Source organism: Anarhichas minor, unplaced genomic scaffold, assembly GCF_050575085.1.
Source record: "Anarhichas minor isolate MPS153535 unplaced genomic scaffold, ASM5057508v1 ptg000058l, whole genome shotgun sequence".
Classification (NCBI taxonomy): Eukaryota; Metazoa; Chordata; class Actinopteri; order Perciformes; family Anarhichadidae; genus Anarhichas; species Anarhichas minor.
This window is the reverse complement of record NW_027466504.1, coordinates 1,795,438-1,819,589: the sequence shown is the minus strand read 5'-3', so window position 1 is coordinate 1,819,589 and position 24,152 is coordinate 1,795,438. Positions and strand designations below refer to the sequence as shown.

General features: G+C 40.0%; 1 protein-coding gene across 4 annotated transcripts in view; it reads right to left on the bottom strand.

Annotated features, from left to right (window-relative positions):
* The window catches only part of ltbp1 (latent transforming growth factor beta binding protein 1), a 109,479-nt gene that overhangs the window by 41,182 nt on the left and 44,145 nt on the right, over window positions 1-24,152 (bottom strand). For 3 of the 4 annotated variants that reach the window (XM_076076684.1, XM_076076685.1, XM_076076687.1), the window contains 6 exons: window positions 23,360-23,566; window positions 21,395-21,696; window positions 18,421-18,523; window positions 14,133-14,192; window positions 9,629-9,751; window positions 4,705-4,872 (listed from right to left, as the gene is read on the bottom strand). In XM_076076684.1, coding sequence (XP_075932799.1) covers window positions 4,705-4,872; window positions 9,629-9,751; window positions 14,133-14,192; window positions 18,421-18,523; window positions 21,395-21,696; window positions 23,360-23,566 — 963 coding nt within the window. The remainder of the gene's footprint in view (window positions 1-4,704; window positions 4,873-9,628; window positions 9,752-14,132; window positions 14,193-18,420; window positions 18,524-21,394; window positions 21,697-23,359; window positions 23,567-24,152) is intronic. The other variant, XM_076076686.1, reaches the window with a different exon arrangement.

The window sequence follows — 24,152 nt, the reverse complement described above, 5'->3', positions numbered from 1 at the left end:
AAAAATATCTATCTATCTACCTACAGTATATTGGCTAATAATATTGGTCAATTTGACTTATCAGTGGGTTTCTAGTTTGAAACTAATAATATGCCTTAAATAACTCATATTTACATTATGTGCCTGTAGCTGCTTTAAATGGTAAATGGACTTCCGACCACTCAAAGCGCTTTAACACTACATGTCATTCACCTATTCACACCCATTCATACACTAATGGCAGAGGCTACCATCCAAGGGGCCACCTGCCCATCAGGACTATTCAATAATTTTGAGCAATTTCATCAAGAAGAACTTCTAGGCCTCATTCTAGCCCTCTGTAACAATTGTCCAAAAAAAGTAGCACATCAATTGTTTTTTCTGCAAACAGTTATATGCTTTCTGTATATAAAATGTATTTTACAACAGGCCATTAATGGCTTTTACGGTGTTGCAGTTGTAGGTATGTCTCCATTGCAGAACATCTTAACAACCTGTTATAGGGTAGCTAGGGAAGCTCGCTGGAAAGCTGGTGGCCGGACACTAGAAAATTTCCAGCCGACTACTTTCTTATTGTTTTTTGTTTTTCATAGTGAGTTGCTTTTCACCCTATTGATGTAACGTGCCTTGCATACAATTGAGCGGCGTGTAATTCATGAAAGCGAAGGCTAAACTGTCACTCATTGCTTGTTTGTGTGCTTGTCGTGCCTGTCACTTACATGAGGTGTAGGCAAAGACGAATACACTTTTTCCCCATATGTCCATCCTGCTGCATCTGCCGGGGTCACCCCAACTGTTAAGTCACGTTAGATAGCTAGCATTATCAGCTGTGTAATTCACTAGATAACAATACTGTTAGCTTGGTACTAGCCTAGAGAGGTTAGAGTGTTGTGAGAGTCAGTTGAATCAACCAAAAAATACATTTTGAGAATAGCTAAGCTATAAACATAGGGGAGAGACAGCGAGTCAACCACTGATGGTGGCATTGAGTAGCTCCCCTCATGTAGCTGCCGAGCAGACAAGTTGAGTCAAGGGAGTCTCTCAACTGCCAACAAAGTGCCACTGTGACTGTGGTGCCACTCAGCTCGGCAGCTACTATTCAAGGTTACAAGGTTATTTTTTGTCACTGTACAACAGGGTTGTGCAACAAAATGCAGTTTGCGGTTCCATTTTGCCATGTAAGAAAAAATAAAACAAAACTATATTATATAGTTCAACACCATTTCGACACCATTGATGATCACATCCTATTACAGAGATCAATAACAGTTTGTATATGTAAACCTCCATGCACACCAAAGGTAGTCATGGGGTTCCACAAGGTTCTATACAACATATGAAATCCAATCATAATGAATAATAATAAGCTTCCGGACAGACCTGCTCCCACCACTGAAAGACTTATTTTTGTGCGTCCCAAGGGGACGTTGGGGACAACTGAGTGGGCCATGTTCAAAACCTCTGATGTGGAGGCAGCTGGAAGGAGTTTTGGTCAGAAGGTCAAAGGCAGTAATCTTAGAACGTGTGTCAGGCGGGGAGTGTATAGTCCACACCTGGCGTGGAAATCCAGTCAGTCTCAGTATTCAGTGTTATGCTAATGTTTGGCTAATAAACTTAGCCAAAGATACAACTGCCTCTTATACTCGTTTTCTACATAACACTACATGGTGTCAGAAGATGGCCAAGTTCCCACCTCCTGAAAACTTTGACTTTTCTCGCCTGGATCAATGGCCAGAATGGCATCAGAGGTTTCATCGCTTCAGGATAGTAACAAAACTTAATAAAGAAACTGGAGAAGTACAGGTGCATACGCTTCTCTACTCAATGGGGAAGGAAGCTGAACAAGTTTTCAAAACGTTCACGTTTTCGGAAGATGACAATGAAGATGCAAATGATTATGAGACTGTAATGGTGACAGTTATTTGGTACCGAAGGTGAATATGAAGTAGGATACAAGCAGCATGCGCAATACAGTTAGGGCGAAGTGGGGCCAGGGCAAAACAAGGGCAAGATGTTAACAATAAGGGATCCAAATGTTCCAGATGTGGTAGGGTGCATGCTAAAGAGGACAGATGTGCCGCATGCAATGTGAAATGCCATAAGTGTAAAAAGCTGGGAGATTTTGCAGCAGTATGCCGCTCACGCGTGGTCAACGAGGTCACAGCAGGGAGAAGAGGCACATTCATTTCCTGGGAGAAATTACAGACGTGGACAACTTAAACAAGGCATGGGCGGTAAAACGGCCTGTGCAAGATATTGAAATAGACTTTAAAATTGACACGGGGCAGATACAAGTGTCATTTCAGAAAATACTTTTAACCTGCTGAGAAATAAGGCACGACTGAAAACTGGCGTGACCAAATTAGGCAGGCCTGGGGTAAGAGTGAACTGTAAGGGTTACTTCACAGTTACTACTGTGTGGAAAAAGCAAAAGTTCAGGTTTAAAGTAAACGTGATAAAGAGGTCAAATGGCAGCAACCTGCTGAGCCCTAATGTAGCTATTGCTATGGGCTTAGTCAAGCGAATAAAAGAGATCAAAAGCACAAAGCAGTTAAGTGTTGCCAGCCCAGCAGATTTAGGCAGGTTGAAGATAAAGCCAATCAAAATCAGACTGCAGGAGGACACTGTACCCTACAGTGTGACTACTGCAAGGCGTGTGTCAGTGCCTATGCTCCCTAAAGTGAAAAAGGAGCTGGACCGCACGGTAGCGTGATCAGAGCCAATGAAAGAGCCCACGGAGTGGTGCGCTCCGATAGTTGCTGTGCCCAAGAAGAACAAAGATCAGCCAAGGATAAGCGTTGAACTAAAACACCTGAATAAGGCAGTAAAGAGAGCGAAGTTTATTCTGTCCACCATAGATGATATCCTATCTAAACTCGCCGGCAGAAAAATGTGTTTTCCCTTTTGGACGCAGCAGGTGGTTTCTGGCAGATACCACTAGACAGAGAGAGTGCCAAACGTACTACCTTTGTAACTCCCTTTGGAAGATATTTCTTTAATAGAGCCATTTGGAATAACAAGTGCACCGGAAATCTTTCAGTGTGAAATGACTGAGCTCTTGAAAGATCACGAAGTCCTTGCATTTTAAATGGACGACATCCGTAATTATTCAGACTCTGAAGAGGTCCACGAGGTGAAGCTCCAAAAGACTCTGGACACACTGGAGAAAGCTGGTTTAAAGCTGAACCACGACAAATTTCTCCTGCGTCATCGACGACTTAACTATTTTGGACACTGTATAGATGAGCATGGCATTTGGCCAGATGAGGTCAAGGCCGTCACTCAGCTTGAGCCACCAAACAATGTCACTGATCTGAGAAGGATCCTGGGTATAATACACTATTTAGGTAGGTACCTGACAAACCTGTCTGAGGTCACCAAACCCCTAAACAACCTATTCAAAAAACGATGTGACATGGGTATGAAGTGCAGTGTATGATGCGTTACAACTTTACAGCTGTGTATGTGCCGGGGAAACAACTTATCATATTCAGTCTCAGTATTCAGTGTTATGCTAATGTTTGGCTAACAAAGTTACAGCCTCTTATACTCATTTTTTACATAACACTACAGGTTCCAGGGGACCAAATGTACTGTGGGAGTGGTTTGGTGTGGCTATGGAAAAGGACTTTTGGTTGGCCTCAAGGAAGTTCTGGTTCTAAACCATTAGTGAACTGCTCACCCTTACTGAGGATATTGTCTAGCGGTGAAAAGAGCACTTTGAGGATCTCTTGAACTCGATTGACATGTCCTCTGTGGAGGGGGAAGAGTTGAAAGACTCAGGGAAAGCCTAACCTATATCCCTAGAAAAGTGTCTGAGGTCGTCAAAAGCTCCTCAGCAGCTAGGAATCAGGTGTGGATGAGATTTGCCGTGAGAAGTATCCAAAAACTGTTGGGCTGTCTTGGCTGTAGTGTGAGTGAAGGGTAAGGACGGTGCCTGTGGAGTGGCATACCAGGGTGGTGGTTTCTATTTATAAAAAAGGGGTTGAGATAATGTGCTCCAATTATCTGAGCACTTTATTATCACATTGCTGAGTCTTCTAGGAAAAGTTTACTCCAGGATGCTAGAAAGGAGGCTATGACTATCTGACTGATTATTAGACCTCAGATCCAGGAAGAGCAATGTGGATTCCGTCCAGGCCATGGAAGAGTAGGCCAGCTCTTCACCCTTGCAGGGTTACTGGGGGCAATGGACAATGTACTGTATTAAAACATCAGATATGCAGTTCAATACATATCTGACTATATAATACAGTAAGGAACAAACAAAAAGTACAGCTGAGGCTGACGGGAATGTCATTAGTTCGGCAGATATTTGGTCATAAAGCAAAGTATTGTACAAATTACCATTTTGACCATATGATGGCGAGATGAAAAGTCAGATAAACTAATTGATTACAATTCAACCATAAGGGGAGCATTACTAGCTGTAACATATTTGATTGACCTTTCAATATCTGTCAAAAATATTTCCTTCAATACCCAAAATTTACACCTTGTGGTAGCTTTAGATTAAGTCAGGGGATCATCAAAGTCATTAGTATACATCATTTTGGAACCATGGGTAGCTGTGCAATATTTAATGCCAATCAATCTAGTAGATGTTGAAATATTTCACTTATGTGAACTTTGTTCGGAAAGAGTTAAATCAGTTTAGTTTAGTTAAGTTTGGTTTGGGTTAGTTAGTTCTTATTAAGACAGGATAACTATCTGACTTGACCTTACCTGTTCCTGGAGGGGGGCATTTGTCACAACGAGGGCCCCAGGCTTTACCCACACTGCAGCAGCAGAGCTGTTTGCTCAGCTGGGTAGATACTGGGTGCAAACATTGCCTCCCTGAGCTGACCAAACGGAAGCAAGCCCCCTTCTCCTCTTGGATGGCAGGCGTGTTGGCTAAAGCAGAGTTTAGAAGGTGGGAGTAGTGCACCAGAGTGTAGGAGACACATACATGGGGGAAAGAGAGAACAGAGAGTGGAGAAATAAAGAGGTCCCCTTCACCAAAGCAACCTTCCCTTCTTACCTGAACATACTTTTGCCACAAACAAACATATTTCTAAAGCAACACTAGTGCATAGAGAAAAATACATGTTATAATACAGAAGTCGGACAACCACATTTTGTGGTGGCACAAACAACTACATTCAAACAATTTAAGCCAAACACAAAACACAGAAACACATTCAAAGCACAGACATGTTGTAGGAAAAGATCCCTTTCATGCTAATGCTTCATGCACTATCAAAGTTAAGCGCTGCCTGAGATTGAAGGCATGCAGGAGAGTTTGGCTCAGTTTGTGTTTTTCAAGTTGTATGGCCTGAGTACTCAGAAGAGTGCAGACCCCCACCAGGTGTCTCTGCAATGAGCACTGCTGTAATGTTTGATTGAATGAATACAAATGACTTGTCTAACATCCCATCTCATAGGTGTTTTTCTTTGGGAATCTCACGCAACTGGTTCTTCTCATTGTTATTTAGTCGTCTGCACCAGCTCTGTGCAGGCTTGCACTTCAGTTGGGAAGCAAGACACAGGAACTTCTTGGGTATTGAGGAGTATTTTATTGAAAACAATCAATAAAATGCATTTTTCAAAAGTGTGAATCAACGCAAACCATGAGAGCTTCTTTAGATTGCAGTCATAAATGAGCACAAAACAATATTAGACTAATGGATCCAGCAAGTATGCAAGATTAGCCTTGGACAGACAGACAGACACACATTAGCAGACACACGACCAAACACATAGTTTTCTAATTCAGTTAATTCAGCTTATATTGTAAATGCTGTATCAATGCTAACGTAACAGAAAGAAAGGATTCTCAAGTAGGTTCATTATTTGAGAAGTTAAGCAAATGGGTACATACTTAAACACACATACAGTGGTTCTGTGAGTTATTCAGGCTGGTTAACCTAGCTTAGCATAACGACTGAAGGCGGAGCAAACAGCTGGCTTAGCCCTATCCAAAGATATATCCTAAGCAGCAGGCTACCAGCCAGTCTGGCATTTTAGCGTAAAAAAAAGCCACGCTGACAACTGTTGCCCAAGCAGAAGAATGGCTGTTCTCTGCGCCGGTCAACACATAATTCTGCTCTTCTGCTGTTTTCTCTAGAGCTAATCTCTGTCTCTCTCTCTGTCTGTCTGTCTGTCTGCTTGTGTGTGTCTGCTTTTTGCACTTGCTCTATGTTTACACACCTGACAAAGTTACATCATTTTAAAAAGCACAATCACAAACAGTAGTCTGTGTGTGTACAAGGAAAGAGACGGCAGCAGGTCCTGGCCACACCTCTTCGCTGAAGAGACAGGAAGGGAGACGGGAGGGGAGACAGCTGGCTAGCCAGCAAGTCATGCATGCAGGCAAATGATCACTAGTGGGGAGCTAGCTAGGTAACAACAGGGCTGCTAACTTTACAAGTATCAATCTGTGGCATTACCATGGCCTGAATGATGCTGATGAATCACCCAGAGTTCACTTAAAAAGTAGTGAGCAGTGACAGGGAAAGGAAGCCAACACTCACCATCAGCACAACTAAAAACTAAAAGCAAATAAATAGCTCTATTTCTTTTGACAACATCTGATGAAATGGATTCCTGAGATGGTATATGCTGTTGAAACCATGTTATAGCTGCATGATCACAAACATGAATTAGTTACATCATTTATGTGATTTAATGTTGCGACAGCAACAATAATCTACAACATGATAATGCTGATTTTTCCTTCACACTGAGGACTCTCTTTACCGCCATTTGAAGGCAGCAGGCATCTGTTCCATCTGCAGTCTCTAACTGGAACTGTAGTTGCAGAAATACACTCTTTTTAGTATGGGTATGCAATTTTCGAGCAGAGACCTAAAAATAGGGCTAGGGTTAAAAAGACCACCTCCATCACACTTTTCCAATGTCGGAATCATAAGGTAATGGTAAATCATAAGGTAATGGTAACTGGACTTGTACCACTCGCTCTTTCTCACTATTTCACCCATTCATACACTGATGGCAGGGGCTACCATGCCCACCAACATGTGACCAGCAGAGCCGGGGATCGAACCGCCGATCCTATGATTGAAGGACGACTGCTCTCCACTAAGCCACAGTTGACAACAAGGGCTGCATTCGACAATTTTCAAAACTAAAAGAAATCCAACAATAGGTAGTGACTGTACTTTCACGGCGAGAAAGTAGACCTGATTTAAACTACTCTCTTGAGTTCTTTAAAATATATTCTGAACACAACTACTGCAGTCAACTATCTTCTATACAACATTCGGTGCTGTACCATGAATTCCTTTAATGAGAGATCCAAAGAGTGCTCTGTTATCCAGGAATCTTGGAGAGAGACCGAGAGGTAGGAGGACACTATGACAGCAGACATTTTGCTCTGCCTTTGAGGTCTTATGACAATTACAAAAATGTCATAAGATCTGGTCCATTTCAAGCATGGTGGAAGGATGTTCACGTCAAGCTGAGCCATGATCAACTGACACCATTCAAGTTGAGCTGCCACAACACGGTTTTCCACTGGACAACATGGCAAGATAAAAGGTGTTGTTTACTTGTCGATATGTTGGAGTTGTGCTGGTTCACACAAACCTGAGTAAGAGCCTGTTGCCTGTAGATCTCATCTAACAGCTCACTCAAGCTGTGGCAAGAAGCCCATTTTTATATTTTTACGTAGTTACACAAACAGTGTTCCTCTAACTCTTTGACAAATAACTTGCAGCGTTTCTCAATAAAGGTGTCCTGATGGTTTGCCAGTAGTTTTTAATGTGAAGCAGTTTGTTTAAGGCTAATACGTGAAAGTACGAACAGAAACATAAGAGTTTAAGAAAACTTCAAACTAAAGAGATTCAGTTACAAGCCTTTCACAAGGGTACTGATAATTCAGCACAGCAAGGCATTTCAAAATGGTATTTTCTTACTCGTTGCCAGTACAGCCATCATGTGTTGAAGCCATCAGTGTAGCGCAAGGCATGGCTTAGATGAGATACCAGAAAGTGGCACAGCAATGTTCATCCATGTGTCCTAGCAAAAAAGGTTGGTGCTGGATACTTGGTGAGATAAAACTACTGATCGGGCTACTCATTAAAAATGGATGGTGCAACACAGATAATGTGATAACGGCCTTCATTTTGGACCTTTCAGCGCTCCGTTCTCTCAAATGTCAGCAGTGTAAAGACAGTGAAATTCAGGCAAAAGATTTGAATGGCTTTACTTCACCCCCATAAGTGAGTCTAAGATTGCACCAATTCCATTGACATGACTGCTTCGACTACAGCATGGAGTCGGATAAGTGGCAAAAAATGAATGGAGAGTTAAAGCACGGATCATCATGATTAGCAAAAGTCACAAGTAGGTCTGTTGCATTTTGCATACTGTAATCACTAATATTCCAGAATCAAGAACATATTAAGTCAATTTTAGAAATATCACAAAAAATAGCATGCCAATTAGGTGCATATTTATCAGCTGGGTTGAGGCAAATAAACCTGTGCACAAGGTTCTAATGTCAGGAAGAAAACATTTGCTGCTTGATATCTGTATGTTTAAACCCAGATTAATATGATAGTAACACTTAACCACAACAACAAAGTGTGGAAAATAGCATAATTATACTGTTGAATGTATTAAATTAAAGTGATGGAAATGTATGTTATGCTTAGCGTGCATATTATAAAACAAGCACCAGGAGTTGTTTTTTCCCACAACCTGGCAATTATTCGACTACTGGCTATATTTGAGAAAATACGGTTTTAGGCTTATACTATAACTGTGGCTTAAAATGGACAGTAAAGGGCAATTAAATCGCTAATCAATGAATGGACACTTGCCTTTCATTAGATATGAGATAAAAGAGGACACAGAACCCATCCCCCAACCACTTTATCACACACACACACACACACACACACACACACACACACACACACACACACACACACACACACACACACACACACACACACACACACACACACACACACACACAGACAAACACATGTAAGCATGGAAACTCACAGCACTGCAAAACCAGGAGAACACATGCTCACAGCATGACAATTAAGGATAATTGATGACTAAAACTGCTAATTAACGATCATGTTGAAGATTGATCACTTTGGCACTTGTGCATTAGCAGTTGCTTTTAGAACTATTTGTTCTCTCTGTTTCCCCAGTGATATGCTGTATCTCTTTCTCTCTCCCCTCATTATATAAGAGCCATGAGACATGTTGGGTTTGACTTCATGATCTGCCTTGTAGTACATGCTTGAGGGGGACTCTGATTATACAATGAACACCATGCTTTCATCCATGCACTGTTTTAAATGCATATTATCAGACACATATTTCAGCTTTAGCAGCATTCCTAGCAGCCCTTGCTATGCTTGTACTTTGGAGCAGATGGTAGACGGAAGAAATTAAACTCATATTTCCCATGTCTCTGTCATTAAGTGATGGTGAATATCAAACTCATGGGGAAGCTTTTGTATGAGCAAATCTGCACATCAGAGACCAGCATGCAAATGTAATAGTTTCATTTCTGTTAATATAAGATTTTTGCTCAGTCTGACACTGAACTGTTGGAGGCTCTAGGTTTGGATGTTAATCAATGAGAAAGTGATGATAGAAAGAAATCTTATATTGTAGGACTTACATATGCAAGTGGTGAGTGTGGGGTCAGGGACATAGCCGGGTTTACACATGCACCTGTAGCTGCCCACGGTGTTCAGACAGTTTCCATTAGGACACACACCCTGTAGCTGGCACTCATCTAAATCTGTGAATCAACAACAAATACAAAACACAGTCAATCCAGGGATTTTTCAAAGGATTTCTTAACATTGCAAGATGGGAAAGAGAAATGTTCACTACTTTCATTAAACAAAAGAAATGTGGCACAAGTATCGTAAGATTGTCTTTCACTGTATCCTGCCTTCGCCCAATATCAGCTGGATCGGCTCCAGCATCAGGTTTTATTCATTTAGTTATTTAATAGTATATGCATTACCACAAAAATCCCCAAAAGAACATTAAATAAGGATCATATAAATGTTTGACGAAAGTGCACATTAGATTTGTGAGTTATATCATTATTCATTGTGCGTTAACATGAACTATTATGAGTTTTTCTCATATGGATAGCGCTGTTGTGTGTGGCGTGTCCGTGCGTCGCTGTCCTTGGTACCGAAATGCAGTTGAGGAGATCGATAGACAGACATCGCCGCCCTCCTCCCCTATTGTTTTCCAGGCATAGGCTAAGCAGGTCTCAAGCCCAATCTCAACCAGAAACAAGTAGAAGTCCATTTACCATTTACTGTAACAGGTTGTTTTGATTGGTTGTCAATCTCAAGAGGGCGGGTCATACCTAGTATGAGCAGCTGTGAGACTAGAGGTAGTTAAATCCACATGTTCTAAAATAAGTAATAAGCTATGATTAAACTGTTTAATGGTCCTCTTTGTCATCTGGTTGTCAGTCTACAAAACATCTGTTTCAGCTTTGAAGTGGAAATGTATTATGACACTGCTCATCCTCCATCTTGGAGCAGCTATAAATGCTAAGAGGTAGAATATGTTGAAATTAAGAGACGTTAGCACCTGGCCTAGGCCCTGGCATTGATCAACACACCTAATAAGGTCTACACATGCATCATGGTCATAATATGCTATAAAGGGGTAGAAAGTATTACTTATTACCATTTTAAGGGCTCCACTCTAGACTCCCATGGACCATTTATCAACATTAGTCCAAGAAATAGGGAAATGCTCACGAAGCATGTTGAGCTAGAGAAGGAAGCTAACAGAAAGACCACCTTAAAGGGCTTGCAGTATCAGCAAAGACAAAAGGCAGAATTTAACCATTTACCATTTAACTATAGCTAATTAGCACAAAATACATTAGACCTGAATATAGCTGGGGTTGATGGAAATATCATTAGTTTTGTAGGTATTTGGTCACTAAATATAGTATTGGACAAATTATAATTTGGACCTGATGATGGCGCTAGTCGAAAATGAAGGGATAACTAAAGTCCTTACTATTAGCCTTAAACTTGCATTCTCTTCTCTTTCTCTTTCGGTTGCAAAAAGAAGTCTGATTGTATTGAAGTCAATCAGAAAATGACCCTGCTTCTTATTTCATTTATTACCTCAGTAAACATTGTGAACATGAGTTTATGGTCTCAATCACTAGTTTCATGTCTTCTTCAATACAGCATGATTGAATGTCTCTCCCAAGCTGTCCAAAAACGGTCACTTCCGTGAAAAAAACAAAGATGACGACGGCCAAAATGTCAAACTAGAGGCTTCAAAACCGCAGTCCACAAACCAATGGGTAACTTCTCATATACAGTCCATGGTCTGAACCTAAATGGTAGATCAAGCAACAGACAGACATTGCCATCCCTAGAGCCATGCCGCTAACATATCAAATGTTTTGAATTGTTTTATTGTCCTATACCAGCTCACCAGTGATCTTTTGAAAAAGTTTTAACGGGTCAGATCCTATCAGTAAGAACACACTCTGCCCATATCACTGTGACTCATGTCCGTACCCACCATGACATGGAGTTTATAGGTGTGTAGACAATGTGATGACTTTAATTCTACACAGAGAACTCTAACTTTGGGTCAGAAAACAGGTGTGCAAAGACCCAAGGATGATCTCTGATTTTTATAAAAGACTCAGATAGGACACTGAATGACAACTGGCTAATTTTGTAAATGCAGATTCCGCACTATTGTGGTCCAAGTCTTTTTTTCTTCAGCTATTAAAATATATTCTGTTCATTTTATTATTACATTTAATTTCTTCTCCCAATCTATCTTAACTTTCAGCTTGTGTTCAACTTTTTTCTACCTTTTCTACCTTTTAATGTACAAACCATTTCTTCTTTCAGCCTTTTCAGTGAATTCATTTCAACTTCCATCTTTGGGCAGTATTGCAGAGTATTGCAGTTTTTAGATTTTTCAAAGCAATGTATTCAGCATCTTTAGGTTATGCAGTCCAGAAACCTTTTCTTCCAGTTCTACAATACTTCTGTATTTTCAGCACTGCTTTGCTTGAAACTGAAGCCACTTCCTCAAATGGTAACAATGGGATTTCTGTTCATCTGAACGGCGGTTTGGGTAGGCTGTTTCAGAGCTCTGCATATTTACTATAGATTCTGACCATGTTAGCACTCATGCCTGGCCAGAACAATCCTCCCTAGTGGTTATTCAGCATTCTAAGGGCAGACTGATGAATGAATCATGTGTTTCTGTCTAGGGGTCGGGGGCACATTTACAGTTGCCAGCATATCTGTCTTACTGGTAGCTTACTTTAGGTGTCTAGCTAAACCCAGTTAATTGTAAATGGTAATTGGACACAGTTAATTGTAAATGGTAATTGGACTGTACTTGTATTGCGCTTTCTTGTCTTCCGACCACTCAAAGCGCTTTAACACGTCATCGTTCACCCATTCACACCCATTCGTACACTGATGACAGGGGCTACCATGCAAGGTGCCAACCTGCCCATCAGGACTATCTAACATTCATACACCGCAGGAACAGCCTGCGGCAGCAATTTGGGGTTAAGTGACTTGCCCAAAGACACATCGACATGGACTAGAGGAGCCGGGGATCGAACCGCAGATCCTCTGATTGATCAGAGTCGCACAACACAAAATTGTGTTATATTCTTCATTAAAGTTACTAATTAACCACTGTACATGTAAACTTTCGCTAGTTCTGCTTAAGCACTTATAGCTCTGTCCCTGTTTTAGCCAACCTCTTGCTAAATCCCACAGTTAACGAGTTGTCCAGTTATGCTAACGTTAGCTACCGTACTACTAAGCAGTTAACGATGGCTTCCCTCTCTACCTCTCCTGCTGAAGATAAGTCTAAATACAGTAAGGTTGTTATTCACGTCAACGGTAATGACAGCGGATTACGCCAATCGGAGCTCACTGGAGTTAATGTTGAGTCTCAGTGTACATATGCAAAGACAATGTCGGACATACTTCTCTGGGCATCTGCCATTTCTGATCAGTGATGACATGTTTACCTCATGTCATCATTCCGACGCTGGCTGTCAAAGTGGTGTCCAGCTAATTATTTGTGTTTCATAGATAATTGGCAGACTTTCTGGGGAAAACCTGGTCTAATTATTTCTTTATTTTTGTCACAGCAGTGCAACAAAATAGGAGAATTAAATGTGGACTCTTAAATATCAGATCTTTGCCATCTAAGGCTGTAGTAGTAAACTATTTAATATAAAATAATCATATTAATTTATTTTGTCTTCCTGAAACCTGGCTGTGTAATGAAGAATATGTCAGCCTAAATGAATCAACTCCTCCAAGTCATATTAATACTCCATTCCTTGAGGCGCCAGTCGAGGAGGTGGAGTAGCAGCCATCTTTGACTCAAGCCTATAATCCTATATATAAACTAAATTATAACTCATTTGAACGCCTTGTTCTTAGTCTTTCACACCCAACATGGAAAACACTACAGCCAATTATTGTGTCAATATAACACAGGAGCCTACGGCTAACTTTAGTCCTTCCCAAGTTGATCATCTTGTCAATAGTACTACAGGCTCATTGCGAATAACATTCCATACTATTTCCTCTCTAAAAAAGAAGATATTAAAACAAATGAAGTTTGCTCCATGGTATAACCCTCAAACCCATAAATTAAAGCAAACAATGCAAAAACTTGAAAGGATATGGCTTTACACCACTTTTGAAGAATCTTGGTTGGTCTGGCAAGATAGTCTTAAAACATAGCAGCAGATCTTTATAGATATAATATTAAGCTATGTATAGCCCTCAGTAGTAGCAACTTCACGATCTTCTTTAATGATAATATTCTAACAAAATGAATGACCTCGACAAGTATTGATTAATCCTTAAACATAGGAACCTAAGAAACAGCTTTAAAACCTGATATATATTTAGACGGCGTTTCTTCATCTAAGCCATTTTACTCTCTTAGACCCCATCCCGACTTGGCTGCTTAAAGACGTTTTCCCCATAGTTAGCACCTCTTTCCCAGATATGATCAGTCTGTCTTTACTAACAGGCTTTGTACCAGTCCTTTAAAGTGGCGTCAACGAGCGTTGAGTGGTTTCCGACACTTCACTAGTTTCATAAAAGAAGAGATAGAGCTCTTACCTTGGCAATGAGTGCTGTTGATTCGCTTGTAACCCTGAGGACAATCTATCAGAGGAATAGCTGATGAGAGGAGAATGAGAGAAAGAAAAAGGAGCAAAGATTTCAGTCATGCATTCAGACATTTGATGAATGATTAAACAGTATTATTCAAATGTGTTACAAAAATGTTTTTGTTTTGTTTTCTGGTTCAGTGTTGCCATGATTTCTTTATAATTCTCTCATCCTCATTCTATAGTGTGAGACATTTCTTTTGCAGCGTGACAGGTTCTTTCATCAGATCTGTCTGATTTAAAGTTTTACATGGTTGCCTGTATAAGTTGGGTGGCATTAAATGCTTCTTTATTTCCAAAATACCTTATATCTATGGGCTTATATTTGTTGCATACTAGTTTATTTATGGTTTGAGTTGTTATTCACATCCCAACACTATAGCAGTCAATAAAGAGTAAAATGGGTCCGTGCACGAAGTAGAATTAATTTGCCATTGTTCATGTTGTATAATGAATAATGTCAGTTTAAGGGCATTACTGAATCTCATTGGTCTACTTGTGCAAATGTAAATGTATTCTGCTACGTGAGAGTTTGTTGTTCGATAGCCGATGCTGCCTAAACGCGGTAAACACTTTGTGTTATTGTCTCATTGAATGAACACGTGCAGTGCAATTCAGACAAATAAACAAACAAATAAACAAACAAATAGCCTAAATAATAAACATAATATATAACTGTAATATATTTATATTGCTGCCACTTTCCCATAATTGAACGTGAATAAACTGCCGATGGGCACAAACACTGAATTATTTGTATGTAATGATTCATTTTTTATCAATGTATTTATTTAAATAAAGGCTTCTTAAACTATTTGGGTGAATGTTTCAGGCTGTAGTGTTGAGACATGTGATGAGTCTAATTGTAAAAAGAGTTGATTTACCTTAAACTTTGATTTTATTGCTGGCTCTGTTGTCATGACAATCACGCCACTAAGCTATCCCATGTATGTATGAAAGTGGCCCAAATCAGAACTGACAAGATCAGATTCTATGTGATTTGTGCTGTTCACACTGTTGTGAAAAACAAATAATTAAGTTAAACCTGCAATATCTGATCTCTTTGGCTACTTCTGGGCAACAGAAACAATTTGTGAACGCAACACTGACATATCATCACCTTTCAAGTTGATGTGGCTAAAGTGCACTGCCTTTCAGCTCTGTTTTTGTTCTCTACCGACTCCTGAGGGAAATATCTCACTTTAGATGCTAAATGCTCCACTATGTTCAGCTTGTTGCTAACTATGTCTGTCTGCTGCTTAGCTGGTAGTGTACAGTGAGTACAGTGTTTTCTGAAAACGACGCTATGAGAGTGGTGAGAGTAACCAAAACAGTTGTGGGCCGGACAGATAAACAATGAGCTGAAACTTGATCACTCACAAAGTCATTTGGTACGTTGTTGTAAAAAAATATGTATTACAGCTGCTTTAAGCTAACTAGCAAAGCTTATTAAGTTTTGTGCATGTGTGTGAGTGGCAAATGGATTGCAATGTTTTAATCCCATACAGTATGATGCGGCCTTAGTCTTAGGAGCCACATTTTTCTTTTCCTGAGCAAACATAACTAAATTAGTGATTATACCATATATATTTTGTTATGAAATTGTGCATGAATTGTTCGATGTTTTAACATGAAACATCGTTCTCTATATATAAATCACTATGCATGCTATATTTCTCATAGAATGTATTTGTGGTGATATTTTTGCAAGTATGATAAAGTTAATTGTATTCTAACAAATAGTTTGCATAACCTTGACTGTATTACCTTTATATGTATATATATAATATTTTAAGTCAACAAAGCTTGTTGAAAATCATTGATTTGAACAAACATGCCAACATTTTTATCTCAACTGAATTAAGATAGGAGGCAGGAAAGGCACACTAGAATTACCATTTCAATGTAGTTGGATATTCATTAAATAAGAAGCAATTAGATGTTTGCTTCATGCATCAGCAGCATGAGTAACAATGCTTTTTCAATCAACTAGACCGCATCTTCACAACCTGAGCAGTTTGATTACTTCTGAATAATGGATCATACAACATTTTCTTTCCAACACTGAAGTTAATGCATGAATATTCATTTTAACTCGTGCCCTCCTATTTAAAAAGCTGCATTTAATTGAGCTGCAAAATACTCACTTGACTAATTAAGGAGCAGATGGAGAAAGGATGAAGACAGTGAGAGGTAGTGATGAAAAAAAGAATAATAATCATGAGACAGTGATGAGAATCATGGAAAGAAGCTGGAGGTTAGAGAGCTGCAAGCTGCTCAGACAGCCAGCAACTTAGAACCAACCACAGACTGATGAGTCAAACTCTTGCAACGCTCTGCTGCAGGTTAGAAACAGGGCTCTGCTGTAATGCTGGACAAAGGCACCAGTGGGGACGTGGTACCCAAATACCTGCAAGCAGATTGATATTTTGCTCAGCAGGAAACAACAAGGCGATATTTGTTCGAGCAATAAAGCCAATCTATTTACCAGCTACCAGTGTCTCCATGGCACAATGGACTATTTCACACTTCACTGAAAAGTGGAAAAAAAATCTGAACTCGTGCCCCTGCCATTCCTGAGGAGAACAGAGGGAAGGACAAATATTTGGCTTTGTAATGACTCCAACTGAAATATGTGATTAGTAAGGCTGAAATGTTTCTCTCATGGTGTTTATGTGGGTTAGAAACTGGCACGAGTGACTGCTGATAAACAGGGTTTGTCATATTTTAAATGCATATTATGACCAAAAGTGTGAACTTGCAATGAACCTAATTCATTCATTCCATGGTCAATAATAAATGATTGATTGATCTCTGAACTGAGTGAAAGTTGTAATGCATTGAATGTGTACAGGTTTGAAAGACAGCAACATTTCCAATTAGGATAGACTGTAAGGAAATATGCATGAAGCAATAAGCCTCAGCTGCTCTTGTTATGGAGAATTCCAAAATTGTTGTCATTGTAACAAACCCAGCGGCACCTAAATTTGAGAGTGAACTTGTAAAAATACTGAATATATTCTTCAGCTTAGTTTATTACAAGCTCAGTGATTGGATGTTTCTGATACCCAAACGCCATCATCATAGTTCACTTTTTTCCTCAAGTTTTATGGACTTTCTATCAATGAAACTGACATTTTCTGAAATTGTTGATAATGCTGTGCACTGATTCAATAGTCTCTTACAGTTTCATGTCAATCCAAACCTATAAGTGCTCCAACTACTAGTTATGTACCACTGTCTGTGGCTACGTACGGTTAGTTGTTTATTGTTGTTTAGCTCTGTTGTCCTTGTTTTTAGTTGTGTTTCTGTGTATGCACAATGGGAGCAAAATAACCTGAGTCAAATCCATGCTATGTGGCCAATAAAACTGATTCTGAAAATGAATAGGATTTATTCTTCCGAAAACCATGGAAGTCCAATAGAACTCTGGATCCTGATTAAGATGCTATGACGCTAACGCAGGCTAATTTTAATTTTTAATTTTTAATGCTTTGAGACAGAGCAAATCTAACTCTGACCTCATGCGTGTATTTGTCCAATGCGACGTCATATAATTGCTCTGGTTTACCATCTTCATTTTGCTTATTGCTGAAGCAAAAGTCTAAACATATTTTAGGGTTTTTTAACCTCATACACTATACCACACAGTCAGTGAAGATCAAAATTCTGACTGCTGCCAAAGATATTATGTTAGATATAATGGGTGGTGAGGCTGCTAGGAAGGTTGATACAGCACTGTTCCCAATAGCACAGTGGGCTGCTGCAGTGAGATGCTTCTGGACATGTTTCCACTATTGGAACAGGCGAGGGTTGCTAACACAATACAACTGATTTATTTCTGTTCTAATTCTGTTTTTTAAGAAAGGAACACTGTACATGACCCCCTTGCTGTACATCATGTTACTACTTACAGCTACTTACTAAATAAATCAATATTTTGAACAGAAAATATTGATTTAAAAATGATTCTATATATTGTATATCAATCTATACACATTGATATAGTTATATTGATAAAAGTGGGATAGCAGAGGTTTTTAAGATTATTTGCTATCAAGCTGTAGAAAATGTTGTGGGTATTTAGGATGTTGAACCTTACTGGCATCTAGAATCGGCTAACCTGATGAAAACCACACACACAAAGCAGCTAATGTTTTGAGGCATGAAGAGGTTCTCAGAGAAATGTGTCAATAACGACAAAAAAAACAACATCTGAGAAAAACATCTGTACTTACATGGTTTCTTTGGACAATTCTGGCATTTGTGGAAACCCCAGGACGTCCCAATGGTCCCACAGCACTGTTCCTGCTTAGTGAGACCTGGCAGAGCCTTCCCACACTGAAACATACATATGTACACAGAGTGGGAATGGAAGAGGAATTATTATTTTTATTAGAATAAAAATTATGTTTTTGTATAGTCTGTTTCCTCTGTGTTTCTGATCCCCAGGTCAATCAGATAACATGCCGATAACAACACGCTCACAGTCCCTTATCTTTATGGTAACAGCTGGTCTGTAAAATGTGACCTGTTGATGGAGTGACTCTACATTTATGATGTTCACTTAAACTCGACATTGTGATTTTCTACACTGAGACAATACATCTGCTCTTCATTTTACATCCCTTATCTCCAGGACTTGATATCAAGGGTGGTTGCTTTGTTTTGGCTGTAGCACCACACATCTGTCAATTCTACAAGACTATTCTAGTCTTTGTGTTTTTGCACCTAAACAGGTGTTGGAGTTTTTTCTCTTCATGGGGTGCACAGAGATAACAATATATCAATCTTTTCCTATGAAATTTGATGTCACAGCTTGCATACTGGTGGCCAGTAAACACGCTGCTTTATAGCTAGCATGTAAATGCATGAATACTGACTGTTAGGGTGGCTGGTTTCATGTGAGATACTCTTATTAAAGGAAAGTTCCACTGGGTTCCACGTGTCTGTAGACTGGAGTCTACAGACACGTTAATAGCTCTGCAAAGTTGTCCTTTAGCACAGTGGTGCTAACAATGCCTACATCACAATGACACTGCTAACAATATTAACCATATTCACCACCTTAGTTTAGCGTGTTAGCATGCTAACGTTTACTTCTTAGCAGTAAACATCAAGTACAACTGAGGCTGATGTATTGCATAATTGGACATTTGAGGAAGTCAGATATTGGTTTTTTTTCAATTAAATTTATTTGTATAGACCAATATCGCAATGCACAAATTTGCCAGAGAGGGCCTTATAATCTGTACAGCATACAACCTCTTCCCCCAAAAAACTACATCACCCATGATGTACTGATGTCAATACTGTCCCTGTACAAAAACTGTACAGCATACAACCTCTTCCCCCAAAAAACGTTTACTGATCAACAAAGTAGGATCCTGGAACCAATGTCCAACCAGTGGACTTTCCAAACTAGGCTAAAAACTGACACCCCTGAGATGTTGTTAATGTTCACCTGAGGTTTCATACAGACACATATGACTAGAAATAGAAACCCTTTTTATTGTCATATACATATACACATACATGAAATTTGACCTCTGCATTTGGCCCATCCCTGTATATAGGGAGCAGTGGGCTGCCAATGACAGGCGCCCGGGGTTCAGTGTCTTGCTCAGGGACACTTCGACACGTGGCACGTCCCAGTCGAGGATCGAACCTTTGACCCTGCGGTTACCAGACAACCCTCTTAAGCCAGTGAGCCACGGTCGCCCCATATGTAAGTAAACACCTGAGCAGGGACAGTATTGACATCAGTACATCATGGGTGACTGTGGCTTAGTGGAGAGCAGGGTCGTCCTTCAATCAAGGTATCAGCGGTTCGATCCCCGGCTTTGCTGGTCGCATGTCGATGGGCAAGACACTTAACCCCCAAAATTGTAGCTGTGCCTACGGTGTGTGAATGTTAGTTAGTCCTGATGATGGGCATGGTAGCTTGCCAAAGACTAGAAAAGTGCTGTACAAGTACATTTACCATTCCCCTGAATACTAGTGTGTGGGACCAGAGCGTAGACACTAGCCTCATTTAATAATGGATTCACCACAAAACAATGAATTAGCCATTTTTGTTTATGAACCTGGTACCATTAGATGCTAGATGACAACATTAGTGTAGGACCCCAATATGAGGAGACAAGAAGTGAACTGTTTCTTGGCTATTTTAGTCAAATAGTAAGTTAATATAGCTTATTGGATTTTTCTTGCCCTACGTGAAGCTAGCTATGTGAAGATATAGTGGAGTAATGTCTACCTAAACATAGAATGAAGTAATTATCTCTATGGGTTTTGAACTCCAAGCTTCACTGTACTTAGTTTAGATTAGCTTTCATTGCATTTGTGCACGTGAGCGTGCCCTGGCTATCTCACGGTCGCTGCTCTACACTGCACTCGTACGGAGGATTACAGCTGATAATGCTGTTCCGACTGACGGCATCGTTGTGGTAGCGTAGAACCCACCCTCTGCCCTCTCAGGTAAGCACTGTTAGCTCTGCCAGCACTTTTGCCGTTGTTTTCATTGTTTGCACTGTTAGCGGTGTTAGCGCCGTTAGCTGCATGTTGAGAGGCAATAAAAATGCTTCCAATCTCGATATATAGCACTTTTGAAGTCCAATAAGGAATACTTTGTATGTTTAAAAGTGACAAAGAAACAGTTAACATTAGGAGTTAAACACTGTTTTTGCGATACAAAATTGTGACTTTTTTCTCAAATTCCCCTTTCTGAATGTGACTAAGTGCTCCATTAGCTTCTACTCCTCCGAGCTTTGCTGATTAATTACTTACCTGATGCAACTTGTCTTGTAGTTACTAGATGGTGAAGTATGTTGTGTATTGTAGCACCTTTGCTCTTTATCTCTGAAGTTCATGTGATCAAAACCCTTTTTATGAAACTGATTCCTTCAGAGCTGAGCTAGCAGCAACGTTACATTGGCTTTTAACCATTGGTTTTGCTGCTGTACCTGTACGTAGTCCTAATATTAAAGTAATGTAAAGTCTGTATGTCAACAGTTTACCCTAAGGTAATAATGTGACAGGACAAATTTGTATCAGTTTAAGATGTATACTGGGATTATCATGATTGACATGACGTGGCACACCCTAGTTTACATACTTCCCCTCCTATTGAGAGGCTCCATTGATTGTTTTACATTATTTTCTAAGATGTTGAATTGAGCTAGCATGCAGTAGACATTTCTGACAGGGTACCTGACTCCCTGCTGTCTCCTGGAAGCAGCGACCCAGAGTGTTCTTGGAGGTGACAGGCTGGTACTGGGGGAGCTGGTAGCCATGCTGGCTGGGATAAACTATGTTGTAGCCGTGGTGCTGGATCTTCTGGCTGCTCTCTGTGTGGTGATAGGTGTAACTGGTGGATGAAGAGGAGCCTGACTGGGAACCTTTCAGCTGTTGCCCGTTGTTGTGGTAGTTATCCAGCTGGGACACCTGGTGGACCTGGACAGAGGCCTCTGGAGGATGTTTGATGTGGATGTTGACGATGCTGGGGTTGAACACTGAAGGAACATGGGACAACATGAACAATACAATTATTACAGAACAATATCATTATAAAAAGGAAGGGGTGGGTATTACTGGAAAGAATGTGTAATATTTTTAAGGGGATGCATATAGATTAGTCTTTTAAGCATAAGTGGTTAGGGGAGCTTTGTCAAGTCTGATAGCGTATTCACATTATCGCAGAAAAACAGCTTCCTCTATTATTGTGAATGTGGTGTGTTGCGACTGACCACTGCTTGAACTGAAAGATCAACTTGTGCTTGGAGATTACAAAATTATTGCAGAAAACCTGTGTGACAAACTGGGGGATTAGAGTTGGAAACATGTGAGTGTTTATCCAGCAGGGAGGATCTAACACTTCTGCGTTGCATTATGGGAGTTGTAGTATTGTAGTACTGTGGTGAGTAAAAATCTGGATATCATATTCGATTTTGAGGTAAGACAATTTATTTATTTATTAGGCCATAGGTTGAAATACATTTATGAACTGTATAATATTCCTTCTTAGTCTGCTGTAGTAATCTATAAGTCATGTCCTGAATTTGTGTATTACATTAAGAAATTTAAAGTGATTCAAAATCCCTTAAGTCCTGCTCCCTCCAGAGAATTCTCTGTATATCAGTCCCTACATCGACAGAGGGCTACTTCAGCAGAAGCTGACACTCAGCTGGCTCTTGCTACTCTTACTAAGTGAAGATGGGGGACAGCTAACTGACCTGAAAAATACATTTTAGAAAATTATAATTTTCTTGAGCACAAGACTCTTGTCCAACTGGCAGTCCAAAACCCAGAAATATTTAGTTTAGGACATAAAACAGAGCCAAAGCAGCAAACAGTCCCATTGGAGAAGTTGGACCAAGAGAATGTTTGGCATTCTAAGGATAAAATGTAAAATATCTTTTGTAGATGAGCTGTTTGTTACAGTATGTTATGTTGTAGACTTTATCTTCAGACTTCAGATCGTTTCAGAGCTGCCATGTACACTAGCTGCATTTTCTACAGGCATGCAGCCTGTGATCAGTTTAAATGGCTCTTGCTGCATCTTGTCGTTTAGTGTGTTGATGTATGTGTGCGTTGGGCCACACAGCTGCGTCTCTCGGGCAGACAGTCTGCTGAACTGTGGTAATTCAAAAAATGTATCTCAACCTTGCTCTCACTATCCCGCCAACTTTATGGAAGTGTAATATAAAATGACTGGAGTGCCTCTTTAAACAAAATGATGTTCAAATAGAGTGTGGGCCTTTTGCAGGTATTTAACAGCTATTGGAGATGTAATATTTGTAACTTATTGTTCTAACTGAAACAGAGCCAGCTAAAGAAAAATCTTTCGAACTAATGTGGGTGGGGAGACTATTACAATGACTAACACACTGACGCCAGTGTTTACACATGTTTTAAGCCATTTACTACAAGTAACCTCAACTCTACATTACTGCTGGCCACATTCCAGAGCTGTAGAATTTCATATTTGTGAGTTGTGCTTTTTACGACCATCAAGGCAGCCTTTGCAATGCGTGACTTGCAGCAAATGGGCTAAATAATGCATCCTTTTCAGGAAGTTCCTCCACTTTTTCCACCCACATTTTCCATCTAGATCACAAACCCAACTGTTTAGCCTTTAATTGTACTGCTAGCATCACAGTTGTGCTTTTCACTCACCGGGATTCTGGCCGTTGCTGTAGGTCAGAGGCAGTGTATGTGTGGAGTGGACCTGAGTTTGCCTGTAGCCGCCTGACGTCTGCTGGTGCTGCTGGTGTCCGTTCTGAACAGGCATCTGACAGAACTTTCCAGTGAAGTTGGGAGGGCACTGACACTTGTCCCTGGTGCTGCACTTCCCACCATTTATACACGGCAGGTGACACACCACTGAGGAAGAAAAAAAAGAACAAGAGGTAGATGATGTTGATGCACTAATGCTTCCACACACAGATACAAACAAAAAAAGGACTCGCCTTTATAAACATATTTGGATTCACATTTGTCTGACTTTTCAATGCATCTGTCAATAATTAGGCTTAAGTACGTCATAGTTGGATTGGAAGCTGAGCAAATTGAGTGCTGTACAGGTCAGGGAATCTTAAATGTGCATGTCATCCATCCAACAAAGTTGGATTTATAAGCTTTGTTGTCAAAAATCTATCACTGAAAATAAACAATCAGCAACCATGCATGTCACTAATAGGATAATATCAATTTTAAATATTATTCTATTTTATTCCATGGTAACTGATTAGTTGGAAGGTGTGGATTAACTTTTAGTAACCGGACGGTATAATCAGACATTTCCAGCCACCTGTTTTTATGCACATTTTCAATTTAGGCATAAAAAAAGCAAGAAATTCCTTACATTTTTTTTTAAAGGAACAGTGTGTAAAATGTACCTGATACTAAGAATTGTAGTGTTTTACTTAGCTTAGAAAAGGCCATTTATCTAACCTCAAATCTTAACAGT